Source organism: Entelurus aequoreus, linkage group LG16, assembly GCF_033978785.1.
Source record: "Entelurus aequoreus isolate RoL-2023_Sb linkage group LG16, RoL_Eaeq_v1.1, whole genome shotgun sequence".
Classification (NCBI taxonomy): Eukaryota; Metazoa; Chordata; class Actinopteri; order Syngnathiformes; family Syngnathidae; genus Entelurus; species Entelurus aequoreus.
In genome coordinates this window covers 38914198-38930206 of record NC_084746.1, presented here as the reverse complement: position 1 = coordinate 38930206, position 16009 = coordinate 38914198, and the positions used below count along the sequence as shown (strand labels likewise).

Here is a 16009-nt window from a genome sequence, read left to right as displayed (position 1 = left end):
GAATTTAAAATTGCACTTTATAAGTTAACCCGGCCGTATTGGCATGTGTTGCAATGTTAAGATTTCATCATTGATATATAAACTATCAGACTGCGTGGTCGGTAGTAGTGGGTTTCAGTAGGCCTGTAAAGGGACTCATGATGATTCTACTCTACATTTAAAATACTTCCTGGTGGTCAAAATCAGCAGCTCTGGGACCAACTTTTCCACTTCAGAAGGGGCTGTCACTCAAATATCAACACTGAATTATCATCAATCAATCAATCAAAGTTTACTTATAGAGCCCTAAATCTTGAGTGTCTCAAAGGGCTGCCCAAGCCACAACGACATCCTCGGCTCAGATCCCACATCAGGGCAAGGAAAAACTCAACCCAATGGGGATGACAATAAGAAACCTTGATGTGGGGATATATGTATATATGTATATAAAGGTATATACAGTATAGGCGTAATATGATCAAACTTTCTTGTTCTTGTCAAAAGTCTAGCAGCCGCAATTAGTCATCTTACTCCTAATTTTAATCATATTCAATAATTATATCTAAACTACTTACAGTTTAGCAGGATAAAACTCGTCAAATGACATGAAAACATGTGTTAATCACGTCATCAAGGCTTAGGTCAGGCTGATTTCAAAAATACATATTAATCAAATACACTGCAAAAGACGCGACTCGTGAAAATTGAAGAAAAATAAATGTACATGCAATGCTTAGATAGATTAGTAATAAACATATACATTATTATGTATATGGTTATAATTCAACTGTCAATATAATTTAAGTGCAAAAGAAAATACAGCTTCACCACTTTAATCATATTTTTTGCGCTTAAGAAACTTCTCTATGACTTTCGCTCCAGACCTCTTCTATTTGTTTGATATTGTCATTACTGCCACAAGTGGCGGAAAAGTGTATTACAACTGACTACGGACCACATCAGATACAGTAAACTGATATTTTTGTGGCGGCCCTATGGTTAAGAAACACTGGTCTCAATGGATTGGAGTGCTTTGGTGTACATTTTTATCCACAGTTTCTTTTTCAAACATTTTTTTTTGTCTGTTCCCAGATTGCAAATAAACCACGGCCCACCCTTCTCCAAAAGTATCATACTTTATCTTTTGAGACTGTACACTGTACACCCGCTTTTTTTATTTATTACATTTTTTTCAGATTCACCCGGTCACAACATTAGGTACACCTCCGCACTCTGACCAATTCGGAGTTAAATTTTTTCAGCAGATTTTATGTTGCCGCATGTTATTATGCAAATGCCGCGATAATATTTTTTTTGTGTGTTTCATCCTGGCCTAAAAACAGAGCAAAACACCACGAAAAGAGGCATCCAATACTGGGCTTTGACATTGTTTAACACAAGTATACAACATTGTAACATTTGTAATTCAGAAAATGCGAAATTAATCAAAAGGGTTCAAATACATGATTGCATCGTTGTCAGCCCTGCTGGCCACAATGACATCTGGTCCCGCCTAGAATGGATCTCAAATGGGGAAAGGAAACATCCAATAGTCAAATAAAGCATTAAATGAGAGAACATAAAGATAACTGCTTTTCTCAAGCCCTTTTTTTACCTTAAGTGTGTATACTGTATTTTTTGGACCATAGGGCGCACTGCCGATGAGCTGGTCTAGTCAGGTCTATTTTCATACAAAAGGCACACCGTATTATAAAGCACATATTAGGATTTTTGTTGTTATTGTGGTCTACATAACATGTAATGGTGGTTATTTGGTCAAAATGTTGCATAGATGATGTTTTACAGTTCATCTTCAAGTCGCTTTCTGACAGTCGCTTCAGGATGCGCCAATTTGTGGGCGGTCTTATTTACGTGCCCCCACTTGGACAGCGTCTTCTCCCCGTCATCTTTGTTGTAGCGGTGTAGCGTGCAAGGACGGGAGTGGAAGAAGTGTCAAAAGATGGCGCTAACTGTTTTAATGACATTCAGACTTTACTTCAACCAATAACGGAGCAGCATCTCCTCATCCGTGGCTCACTAGTGCAACAACAACACAGGAAATGTGTCCCGTTAAAAACCGTCCGGCCGGAACTCTCTAATAACTAAAGTTCCTTGGGTGAATAATGTAAACTCACTACACCGGTATGTTTTAGTGCTTTCATGGCGAGTTTACTGACAGATATAAGTAAGAACTTTACACTACTTTATATTAGAAATGGCAACAGCAGAGGAAGAATGTCCCATAACAAGACGATAGAGAAAAAGAAGAAGCTTAACGCCTACGGCACGGACTTCAAAGGCGGAAACGCGCTATTTTCAGTACTTATTCAGATTCCAAATACACATCAACAGGTACCAGAAGGTAAAAAAAAGTTGGTTTTGCATAATATTGCCAGATAATGTCTTACCTTATACACACACCATAATAATACTATGTTGAAGCACAGTACAATCCACGAAGCGGTACGGCTTCATAGCTTACCAAAGTTGTACTAAAACATTTTGATTGATGCTGTTTGTAATGTTCTATATTTTCAATGGAACATATACATGTTAGTGTTGTTTATTTGAGTAATATTGCAGTCTACACATATCTCTTATGTGTGACTGCCATCTACTGGTCACACTTATCATTTTACCATGTACCAAATAAAAACAATTTGAGGTCGGTAAGTACAACCAGAATTATTCCGTTCATTAGGTTATAAGGCGCACTGTCCAGTTTTGAGAAAATGAAAGGATTTTAAGTGCGCCTTATAGTCCGAAAAATACAGTAAATGATATATATTGAGTGTACAATGCACACACCAATTGTACACTGCATTGTTTCTTCAAGCAGCAATGGAGGAAAGAACCTGGTAAGTCCATTATCGGTGAAGTGACGGGTGATGACACGTGGCTTCTCCGTGGAGGTCAGGTGCATGTCACTCAGGCATCAAGTTAAATCAGGTGCATCTTCAGGAAAAGGGTGTGGAAGACACATGTGGCAGATACCAATAATCAGCGTAATCAAATATTGTCTACCGACAGAAGCTCAAATGTGCCGTGTAGCCACCAGCTCAGCAGCCAGCAAATCAATATGTGGTCGGTAAAGCGTCAAATTATAAACAGCACGTTCTGTGTGCACAAACACGCGCGGATAAACAGCAGATGAATACAAACCTATCAAACAAAACAAAAAAATGCAAAGTTTGAACCCGCGTTGGAAACGATAAGTAATATTTTCCTCCCTGCCTGTTGACACAATGGGGACACCACATATCTGTCTGCTTCATTATTGCACGGCCCGATGACTTCCTGGACGGGAATTGAGATGGGCATTATCGCCGACGCCTCGGGTTCCTCTCCGCCGTGAAAGATGGTGGTCATTTGGCTAGACGAGAGGCGCTGAGGACCCCCTCCTCGACTGGAGCAGACGGGGGCCCAGGAGCCCGGGGGCCGGCTGTATTAATGAACAGGCTGTGCTGAAAGGGACATGTTCTTGTAACGCTGATGAATGGTCATTACAGAAAGGGGGGGGGGGGGACTTGTGAGCAGCGTGGGCTCAGAGGAGCAGCACTAGGGGGGAATCCATAATTTGCACCTCGGATTTCTGTAAACTCGTTTATCACGCCAGCAGTGTCACCTTCTTCTATCCCCACCATTATTGAACCTGCTTTTTTTTGTGAGATTGGATTCACTCTGCGCAATTCTGATTCAGTGCCTAGGTCTGAGCCGATAAAACAATATCGATATATATCGTAATAGACATGTAATCGATAGCAATATAAGACGCGTTCGATGAATATGTTTTTTTGGGTCAAATTAAACCGGAAAGAAGTAAACATGGTTGGTTGCATGCCCAAAGGAACAGGAAGTGGTCATTGAACAATGGAGGGACACACTCAACAGCCAATCGTTGAACGTTATCGACCATTAAGTTTGGTTGTGCCATCTTGCTGTTGATTCTCTTCACGGAGTGAGGAGGAAAAGTACAAATGAGTGCTGCAGAAAGGGAAAAAATTGTGGAATAAACAGGAATAGTCACAATATATATATACACCCAAATATTCACAGCCCTAATATGTATGTATATACACTACCGTTCAAAAGTTTGGGGTCACATTGAAATGTCCTTATTTTTGAAGGAAAAGCACTGTACTTTTCAATGAAGATAACTTTAAACTAGTCTTAACTTTAAAGAAATACACTCTATACATTGCTAATGTGGTAAATGACTATTCTAGCTGCAAATGTCTGGTTTTTGGTGCAATATCTACATAGGCGTATAGAGGCCCATTTCCAGCAACTATCACTCCAGTGTTCTAATGGTACAATGTGTTTGCTCATTGGCTCAGAAGGCTAATTGATGATTAGAAAACCGTTGTGCAATCATGTTCACACATCTGAAAACAGTTTAGCTCGTTACAGAAGCTACAAAACTGACCTTCCTTTGAGCAGATTGAGTTTCTGGAGCATCACTTGTGTGGAGTCAATTAAACGCTCAAAATGGCCAGAAAAAGAGAACTTTCATCTGAAACTCGACAGTCTATTCTTGTTCTTAGAAATGAAGGCTATTCCACAAAATTGTTTGGGTGACCCCAAACTTTTGAACGGTAGTGTATATATATGAACTGCACTAAGAGTCAGTGGGCTTGTATGTGTATGTATATGTATACTATGTATACACGCTGTTGTGTCACATTCATAGTTACTTGTTAAATGTGTGTTGTGGATGTACATGTATGTATGTGTATATGTGTATATATATATATATATATATATATATATATATATATATATATATATATATATATATATATATATATATGTGTATGTATATGTGTATGTGTGTATATATGTGTACATACTTATATATGTATATGTATTTATATGACATAACATTTTTATATACAATTATTATTATTAAACATACAGTAAGTAATAAGAGGGGTGGGAGTACATAAGTTTTTACTTCTTCTCACTCCTTTTCGGATATGTTTGCATTACATGTTTATTTTCATTTCTTGTTTCTTTTGCTTTTTATTATTACTATTATTATTATTATTATTATTGTTTTTGTTATTCATTCTTGAATGGCTTTTTTGTTGTGTTTTTTCAAAATTTGTTGTTTTTGTTTTGTCTACATATTCGAAATAAACATGAAAATGAAATGAAATGAAATGATATATATATATATATATATATATATATATATATATATATATATATATATATATATATATATATATATATATATATATATGTCTGCTTGTCAACAGTGTGCTAGTAAAACATGTAATAATCAATACATGGGCAGTTGCGTAATAACATTTCTATTCATATATATTCAGTATTCATTTTAAATGGCCCTTTGAGGGCAGCAATATCTGCGTTATGGCCCTCAATGAAAAGACTTTGACACCCTTATCTTGGATGAAAAAAACAAATGTGGTCGCTTGAACCTGGCAGTGTAAAGCCTTACATTATTTATTGTACAATATCTCTCCATGTGCTACGCGTCCCTCGATGCCTTGGTCACATGCAGTTGGTTACCTAAGGACATTTAAGGTTCTGGTTGCCTTGGCAACCGTCCAGCTCCCCGCCCAACAGTAGTGTTATTTCCACTTCCACTCTCTTCAGATTTTTTTATTTTTTTTGGACTACACACAGTCCTTTCACCTGTTATCACTCTGTGTGTTCATGGCAAGTTTTGGCTTGGTTGAAAGGCGGCTCCAGTCGTCATGAACTGATTGGAAGCCCACTCGCTCCACCACTGGAGACCTCATTAACTCCTCTTTGCCTTTGGCTGTTTGGATTATTGCTGCTGGTCGGCCACATTCATCTCTTTGTGTAAACGTACGGTAAGCAAAATACATTTGAACACGGTCCCAAGTCAAATTTTCATTAATAGCATTGCGGCTAAAAAAAATGCTCTCAGAGAGTTTGTGCTCAAAGCGTTTTAAAAGCAAGTTCCCCGTGTTTGTATTCAGTCATTTGCCTTGTTAATTTGTAACGATTCCAGATGTTGATGGCACATTTTCATCAGGACATATTGCGCTCAGTGAATACCCTCAGGTGGCTGCTGTTGCTCATCCAACATACTTTCTGGGTCACACGTGGAAGGAAAAAAGACCTGCCTTGCACTTTGGGTCCGCCTGCATGCAAATTTCTGTCATCCATCTAATTGTAATTCAGTAGAGCCTAATTAGGAATTTGTTATGCACCACCTTGTATAATATACCACCTGACCACTTGTTTGCTGTTCGGTAGCAGGTAGATGTTATCAGAGTGGTACCTCGTAAGACACACACCGAGTCTACCATCCCATTTTAACCCTAGCATCCTTTCCAAACAACCACAAATATTCACACACAATTATTTTAATTAGTGATGGGCGGTGTTCTGAAAATGTATTATAGTTATTACTCTTCAATTAATGTCATTAATTACGAGGGAATGTAACCTTAGTCCAAAAAAACTCCTTTAAATATCTGGCACATGTATGGCAGCAGTGGTGTGCCGTCAGGGCCAGCAAGGCCTTCTCTGCTGGCCTAACATAACAAGAAATCATCATCATGATTAAAGATAAAAGTCATTTTGTATTTACTTTCCCTAAATATCTAATATCTGGGTGGGTGGCTGTGGTACACAGAACATCAATTTTCACACTTCTATCATCTTATGTGTAATTGAAATGTGTAGGGGGGTGTATGGTGTGTGGTCATTAAATATGTATTCTGATATATGTTCTTCACAGAAAATGAGCCAAAGTCAGTGAGTCTCAGTTTGAAAAATTAATTCATTGTATCATTTTTCTTTTAATAAGAAATGAAAACGTGTCCCACCGACCCAAACACCACACAAGGGTTAATTTGTTTTATACAATTATTTTCATTTTGACAGTACCACGTAAGATATGTTCTAATTCAGTGGTTTTTAACCTTGTTGGAGGTACCGAACCCCACCAGTTTCATATGCACATTCACCAAACCCTTCTTTAGTGAAAAATAATGTTAGTTTTTTTTCAAATTCAAGTTAAGGTAAGTTAAAGTTAAAAGTTAAAGGCCTACTCAAATTAAATTTTCTTATTTAAACGGGGATAGCAGGTCCATTCTATGTGTCATACTTGATTATTTAGCGATATTGCCATATTTTTGCTGAAAGGATTTAGTAGAGAACTTTGACGATAAAGTTCGCAACTTTTGGTCGCTGATAAAAAAGCCTTGCCTGTACCGGAAGTAGCGTGACGTCACAGGTTGTGGAGCTCCTCACATCTGCACATTGTTTACAATCATGGCCACAAGCAGCGAGAGCGATTCGGACAGAGAAAGGGACAATTTCCCCATTAATTTGAGCGAGGAATAAAGATTTGTGGATGAGAAAAGTGAGAGTGAAGGACTAGAGGGCAGTGGAAGCGATTCAGATAGGGAAGATGCTGTGAGAGGCGGGTGGGACCTGATATTCAGCTGGGAATGACTAAAACAGTAAATAAACACAAGACATATATATACTCTATTAGCCACAACACAACCAGGATTATATTTAATATGCCACAAATTAATCCCGCATAACAAACACCTCCCCCCTTCCGTCCATATAACCCGCCAATACAAATCAAACACCCGCACAACACACTCAATCCCACAGCCCAAAGTACCGTTCACCTCCCCAAAGTTCATACAGCACATACATTTCCCCAAAGTCCCCAAAGTTACGCACGTGACATGCACATAGCGGCACGCACGTACGGGCAAGCGATCAAATGTTTGGAAGCCGCAGCTGCGTACTCACGGTACCGCGTCTGCGTATCCAACTCAAAGTCCTCCTGGTAAGAGTCTCTGTTGTCCCAGTTCTCCACAGGTCAATGGTAAAGCTTGACTGTCATCTTTCGGGAATGTAAACAATGAAACATCGGCTGTGTTTGTGTTGCTGCAGCCGGCCGAAATACACCGCTTCCCACCTACAGTACCAATGGTTGTCACACGCACACTATGTGTGGTGAAATGTGTCCTCTGCATTTGACCCATCACCCTTGTTCACCCCCTGGGAGGTGAGGGGAGCAGGGGTGCCGCGCCCGGGAATCATTTTTGGTGATTTAACCCCCAATTCCAACCCTTGATGCTGAGTGCCAAGCAGGGAGGTAATGGGTCCCATTTGTATAGTCTTTGGTACGACTCGGCCGGGGTTTGAACTCATAACCTACCGATCTCAGGGCGGACACTCTAACCACTAGGCCACTGAGTAGGACAAGACAGAGTTATATGTTCTTTTTTTTACTGGTGCACAAAATGAACCGTGCATGAACATCACATTGTTCAAAGAACAAAACCAACACAGTGCATGAACTCACAACAAATGACACAACTGCAAATCAGATGGAACATTAGAAGGAATATAGTTTTGGGGTATCCATAATACGTCGATAGGGAGAAGTTTTTATTTACACGATGATTTCGGGTGTGTCTTGACTTCCGCGGTGGAGGCTCCGCCGAACCCCTGAGGCCGACTCACCGAACCCCTAGGGTTCGATCGAACCCAGGTTAAGAACCACTGCAATTGCTGAAGCGGGTTTATTGAATGTTAAATGCGTCGAAAAATAGCCCCTTTTGTACACTGTTGATGTGTTTCAATGCACAGTAGTGTGCAAGTGTGTGTGTGTATTGTATCTCCAGCCGTGTCCATGTGGTAACATCAATTATGCTATTTTGAGAGGTGAAGTCGGACTAAGTGGGACATCGCTGAAGGCCTAGGTGAGAAACGCACGGCCCGTCAATGCATTTGAGAGATGTTTAATATAAGAGCAGTAGTGTGTCATGTTTAATATAAGAGGTCAGTGTCCGGAGTGTGTGCTTTTAAAAGGTGGGGCCCGTTGCCTAGTGACGTGTGACGTCATCGGGGGTTTTCATATGTCATATCTTCTTGTCAACAAACGGGGTATGTTTTGGATGGCAAGTTTGTCACTTCATTGATTTGTTGTTCAATATTTCCCATTGTGTGCGCATGTTGTTATCTACTGTGTCACAGGGTGATGGCACCTCTTCCTGTTTGTCATCAAGTTCATTTTAATGCGATACTGCTTGTTGCTTTCACCAGTAACAAGATATTTCCTGCATTGAACTTGCTGCACTTATGACGCTGTCTTGTTGTCGACCACATCAAAAATAACGTGCCGCGTTACGTCAAGCTATTGCTAACGGCATTGTCACGGACCTAAAAGTAATTAGATTACTCGTTACTCGTAAAAGTAACGGCGTTGGTAACACCATTATTACGAACACTGGTGATAGGTCAAACAATATGGAAGCATTGATGCATTATGAAACATAAGGAGAGATATGTGTGTGTCCTTGACTGGAACACACTTTTCCGTTTGACATACAGTCATGGTCAAAAGTTTACATACACTTGTAAAGAAGTTAAAGTTAAAGTTCCAATGATTGTCACACACACACTAGGTGTGGCGAAATTATTCTCTGCATTTTACCCATCACCCTTGATCACCCCCTGGGAGGTGATGGGAGCAGTGAGCAGCAGCGGTGGCTGCGTCCAGGAAAATGTTTTGGTGATTTAACCCCCAATTCCAACCCTTGATGCTGAGTGCCAAGCAGGGAGGTAATGGGTCCCATTTTTATAGTCTTTGGTATGAACTCACGACCTACCGATCTCAGAGCGGACACTCTAAAGAACATAATGTCATGGCTGTCTTGAGTTTCCAATAATTTCCACAACTCTTAAACCCCATTGAGAACATGTGGACAACGCTGAAGAAACAAGTCCATGTCAGAAAACCAACAAGTTTAGCTGATTTTGTCAAGAGGAGTGGTCACAAATTCAAGCAGAAGCTTGTGGATGGCTACCAAAAGTGCCTTATTGCAGTGAAATTTGCCAAGGGACATGTAACCAAATATTAACATTGCTGTATGTATACTTTTGACCCGGCAGATTTGGTCACATTTCCAGTAGACCCATAATAAATTCATAAAAGAACCAAACTTCATGAATGTTTTTTGTGACCAACAAGTATGTGCTCCAATCACTCTATCACAAAAAAATAAGAGTTGTAGAAATTATTGGAAACTCAAGACAGCCATGACATTATGTTCTTTACAAGTGTATGTTAACTTTTGACCACGACTGTATATTTATTGTAGGACTGCTGAATATGAGCAGCACCATGGCACACACTACATTGGAACAAAATAGGAGGCAGTGCTGACCAAACAATTTTCTTCTTCTCAGTGGGAGGAGGTGAGCGGCTATGACGAGAACCTCAACACCATCCGGACCTACCAGGTGTGTAACGTCTTCGAGCCCAGTCAGAACAACTGGCTCCTCACCACCTTCATCGATCGGCATGGAGCGCAGAGGATCTACGTGGAGATCCGCTTCACAGTGCGGGACTGCAGCTCCATCCCCAAAGTGCCGGGCTCCTGCAAGGAGACCTTCAACCTCTACTACTACGAAAGCGACGCCGTCATCGCCACGAAAGGCACCGCCTTCTGGATGGAGGCGCCCTACCTCAAGGTGGACACCATCGCTGCCGACGAGAGCTTCTCGCAAGTGGACTTCGGTGGACGCCTCATGAAGGTCAACACGGAGGTCCGCAGCTTCGGGCCGCTCTCCAAGAACGGTTTCTACTTGGCCTTCCAGGACTACGGCGCCTGCATGTCTCTGCTGTCGGTCAGGGTGTTTTACAAGAAGTGTCCCAGCGTGGTGCAGAACTTTGCCATCTTCCCAGAGACCATGACCGGCGCGGAGAGCACCTCCCTGGTCATTTCCAGGGGGATTTGCATTTCCAACTCGGAAGAAGTGGACGTTCCCATAAAGCTGTACTGCAACGGAGACGGGGAGTGGATGGTTCCGATCGGCAGCTGCACGTGCAAGGCAGGCTTCGAACCCGACAACGGCAACGTGTGTCGAGGTGAGTCCTTTTTGCTCAGTCTTGGAGCAGCCATGTTTCAGCAATGCGTGAGTGATACAACAATAATAATTATTAAAACTGCAAGCGGCAATGGACAGGACCGACTATGAGGGCTCATAAAATCCAAACCGAAGCAGTAATTAAAACTCTTTCATCAACTTTTAATCAGAAGGGTACAATCTCTCTCCTGTGCTAATTTGAAGCCGACACGACAAACGCGCTCAGAGGAGATCATGTTTGAAAAAAGGTGACTGTTTTTACACAACTTTTGTTTTGAAGGGGGAATTGCAAACTTTCTGTTGATTTTTGCTGGGGGTTGTCAGTGTATGAAATATAGGTCTAAGTGAGACCTACATTGAGGTTTTTGTTTCATGTCTCTACGACATTCCTACTGGGAGTTTTGTCTGTGCTTTCTTCCTAGGGGGCGCTAGAGCGCAATTTTGAGTTTTGGGGTTTGGTTTTTTGATTAGATCGCAACTTTCGCCAGTCCTGATGTGTGTGTCCAATTTGGTGAGTTTTGAAGCATGTTAAAGGCCTACTGAAATGAAATTTTTTTTATTTAAACGGGGATAGCAGATCCATTCTATGTGTCATACTTGATCATTTCGCAGTATTGCCATATTTTTGCTGAAAGGATTTAGTATAGAACGACGATAAAGTTCGCAACTTTTGGTCGCTGATAAAAAAAGCCTTGCCTATACCGGAAGTAGCGTGACGTCACAGGAGGTAGGATTCCTCACAATTCCCCGTTGTTTACAATGGAGCGAGAGAGATTCGGACCGAGAAAGCGACGATTACCCCATTAATTTGAGCGAGGATGAAAGATTAGTGGATGAGGGACGTTAGAGTGATGGACTGGAATGCAGTGAAAGACATATCTTTTTTCGCTCTGACCGTAACTTAGGTACAAGCTGGCTCATTGGATTCCACACACTGTCCTTTTTCTATTGTGGATCACGGATTTGTATTTTAAACCACCTCGGATACTATATCCTCTTGAAAATGAGAGTCGAGAACGCGAAATGGACATTCACAGTGACTTTTATCTCCACGACAATACATCAGCGAAGCTCTTTAGCTACTGAGCTAACGTGATAGCATCTGGCTCTAATGCAGATAGAAACAAAATAAATAAACCCCTGACTGGAAGGATAGACAGAAGATCAACAATACTACTAAACCATGGACATGTAACTACACGGTTAATAATTCTCAGCCTGGCAAAGCTTAACAATGCTGTTGCTAACGACGCTGAAGCTAACTTAGCAACTTAGCAACCGGACCTCACAGAGTTATGATAAAAACATTAGCGCTCCACCTACGTCAGCCAGCCCTCATCTGCTCATCAACACTCGTGCTCACCTGCGTTCCAGCGATCGACGGCGCGACAAAGGACTTCACCCAATCACAGATGCGTTGGCGGCTAGCATCGGCTAGCGTGTCTGCTATCCAAGTAAGTACTCCTTGTTGTGTTGCTACAGCCAGCCGCTAATACACCGATCCCACCTACAACTTTCTTCTTTGCAATCTCCATTGTTCATTAAACAAATTGCAAAAGATTCACCAACACAGATGTCCAAAATACTGTGGAATTGTTCGATGAAAACAGAGCAGTTTGTATGGTGACACATTGGGTACGAATACTTCCGTTGCCGTCGTGACGTCACGCGCATACGTCATCATACATAGACGTTTCCAACCAGAAGTTTAGCAGGAAATTTAAAATTGCACTTTATAAGTTAACCCGGCCGTATTGGCATGTGTTGCAATGTTAAGATTTCATCATTGATATATAAACTATCAGACTGCGTGGTCGGTAGTAGTGGGTTTCAGTAGGCCTTTAAGGGGGTCAAATTACAGCTCAAAGAGGCGGGGGTATAATAATAAAACGCTAAAAATTCAATAGGGTCCCCTGTCCCAAAGGGACTCGGTCCCTAATAACCACACAGTATTTGGTGCCTAACTAAAACTGCAGGGATGTATCAGAACCTCACGCTACATTATGATCACGTATTAATTCCGGGGTCAACATTAGGTCGATGGCGAGCTAGCGGTCGATGGCAGAGGGTGTGTCAGCCCATCGCCAGCCAGGCATTAATCAGAATCAGAAGAACTTTATTAATCCCTGAGGGTAAATTAAAATGTTCAGCCCAATCCCATTCAAGATCAGACAAACATTACGGGGAGACAGAACAGGATCGCTGACGGGTCTGCCAAGTTCCGGCGCACCTTACAAAAAAGGTGAGAAACAGGTAAATGCTGTTCAAGCCTGGGCCCCTGGAGAGGGGATCCAGACTGAGGCCAAGGGGGAAAAAAACTCATAGCCATAGAACACATAAACATGTGTGTAAGATGGAAACATCAAAGGACATTAAATACATTAGAAGAGGTTTTTGTGCCATCCATTTGCCTTTTTAAAGCATTACATGGATTCAATTATTTAAGATGTCAATAAACTTCTCAATCAATCAATCGATCAAAGCTGATGCAACCAGCTACCACTCCAACAGTGCCATTTCTACATACAGCTACAGAAGTAAAACAAAGAATAATTAACCAATAATATATATTGCACACACACGATTGCACCATTCATAGACAAGCAACCAAACAAAAACATAGTTTCAAAACCCATATACACTGTGGTGGCCTCTGCGGTGCTCCACACCATCGTCTGCTGAGGTGGGCGGCGCATGGCCAGAGACAGGAGCAGACCCAACAAAGCAACCAAGAGAGCCGACTCCACCCTCGCCCGCCCACCGACTCTCGACCAGTGTCTAGTCCGCATGGATGAGCGAGGATGCGTTCAAGGAGACCCAGGTGTCCAATAGCTGCTCATTCAGCCAAGACACTGTGAAGCATGTCCGTCCCGGCGCTCAGCGCTAAAAAAGTAGAACTAAACATTGCGATCATCAATCTTCACCAAGACGTCACTTGATTCATCATTTGACATCAGCAGGCAAGAGGAGCTTTTCTAACCTGTTTTAAAAAGGCTTTATTGTCAGATCATGTTGAATTGAGAATCGATTCTAAACCGAATCCCCCCAAGAATCAAAATGGTGTAAATTGTGTAACTTTCTGTGTTAATTCTGCTTCTCATGTTTGCCAAAATACACCCACCAATGGCAAATATTTATTCTCTACCTAAATAATGTACCACAAAAAGGGGTAGGTTAGCTTGCTACACTGTTTCTACTATGTTTTGTACATGTTTGCTTCAATGTAAACACAGTACACAAATATGTGGTCCACTTGAAAAGACATACATACAAACAAAGAATTGGATTATTGCAGCAGTTTCTGATTATTTTAACATTCAAATAATCCATTAATTGTTTTGTTATTTTCCAATTAATCAGATAAAACACACTTAATAGACCACTTTATTTTCAAGGGAAATAGTTGAAATAAACAATATTTTTCTGCTTTCTCTAACCTTAATTTTTTTCATAATACATCCATATAATCAACATAAATGTGTTTTAACAAATGTCCATTAAAAAAAAAATTTATAAAAAAAATTAAAAACTGAAAAAAATAAATGTTCTTATACAATTTTAATTAAAATTATTCTAATATAATTAATCCATTTAATCGATGAATCATTGCGGCCTTAAGTACAGATGTTACCAGTTTAATTCTGCCTTATTTTTCACTTTAAGCGTGAGTGAAGAATGCGCTACTGACCTGATAAGTCCAAAGATAAAGAGATGGTACAGTATTATTTGCTCACTGACGCTACCTGGGGATTGTTTGAACACACTGCAGATAGTCCTGCATAGTCCCACTCCTTAATGCCTCAGTCACACACAATAATCTCAAAGGAATGAGGCAACATCACCACTCTAGGAACTATACAGGAAGTAAATCGGGCACAATTACTGTGAAAATATTCTTCGGAAAAAAAAGCATAGGAAGTGGTGACCTAGGACAAAGTCGTGCATTTCCCATCTCGTTGTCATGTCAGCAACCTTTCTGTTTCCTTTTGTTTTTACATGATCAACTCCAGACAGACGCCATTGCTTAGTTCTATTTCAGGCACCGTATAAAACATCCCGGATGTATGACACATTTTCCATATCCATGAATTTATTGCCTACCGTATGCTCCCCATTGCATGATGCCGCCTGTTTCTTCCTTGATCACGCTCACTTCAAGGCTCACTTTTATTTTTTAATCTGTGGCGAATGTCGTCCATCTGGCAGCCAACATTGCAGATGGCGAGGCCTTTTCTGATTTTACCTCGCTCTGATGTGCGGAAGGTCCGCATTCCCAAGGGATGGATGACAGTATGTACCTAAAGAAGGGATGGATGATAGTATGTACATAAAGAAGGGATGGATGATATTATGTACATAAATAAGGGATGGATGATATTATGTACATAAAGAAGGGATGGATGATATTATGTACATAAAGAAGGGATGGAAGATAGTATGCACATAAAGAAGGGATGGATGATAGTAGTACATAAAGAAGGGATGGATGATATTCTGTGCATAAAGAAGGGATGGATGATAGTATGTGCATAAAGATGGGATGGATGATAGTATGTACATAAAGAAGGGATGGATGATAGTATGTACATAAAGAAGGGATGGATGATAGTATGTACATAAAGAAGGGATGGATGATAGTATGTACATAAAGAAGGGATGGATGATAGTATGCACATAAAGAAGGGATGGATGATAGTAGTACATAAAGAAGGGATGGATGATAGTATGTGCATAAAGATGGGATGGATGATATTATGTGCATAAAGAAGGGATGGATGATATTATGTACATAAAGAAGGGATGGATGATAGTATGCACATAAAGAAGGGATGGATGATAGTAGTACATAAAGAAGGGATGGATGATATTATGTGCATAAAGAAGGGATGGATGATAGTATGTGCATAAAGTTGGGATGGATGATAGTATGTGCATAAAGATGGGATGGATGATATTATGTACATAAAGAAGGGATGGATGATATTATGTACATAAAGAAGGGATGGATGATATTATGTACGTAAATAAGTGATGGATGATATTATGTACATAAAGAAGGGATGGATGGTATTATATACATAAAGAAGGGATGGATGATAGTATGTACATAAAGAAGGGATGGGTGATA

General features: G+C 40.6%; 1 protein-coding gene across 2 annotated transcripts in view; it reads left to right on the top strand.

Annotated features, from left to right (window-relative positions):
* Window positions 1-16009, top strand: part of LOC133630939 (ephrin type-B receptor 1-B-like) — a 341365-nt gene that overhangs the window by 34813 nt on the left and 290543 nt on the right. For both annotated transcript variants that reach the window (XR_009821371.1, XM_062022818.1), the window contains exon 2: window positions 10201-10882. Coding sequence is in view for 1 of the 2 variants with exons in the window: in XM_062022818.1 (XP_061878802.1) it covers window positions 10201-10882 (682 nt within the window). In the remaining variant the exon portion in view is untranslated. The remainder of the gene's footprint in view (window positions 1-10200; window positions 10883-16009) is intronic.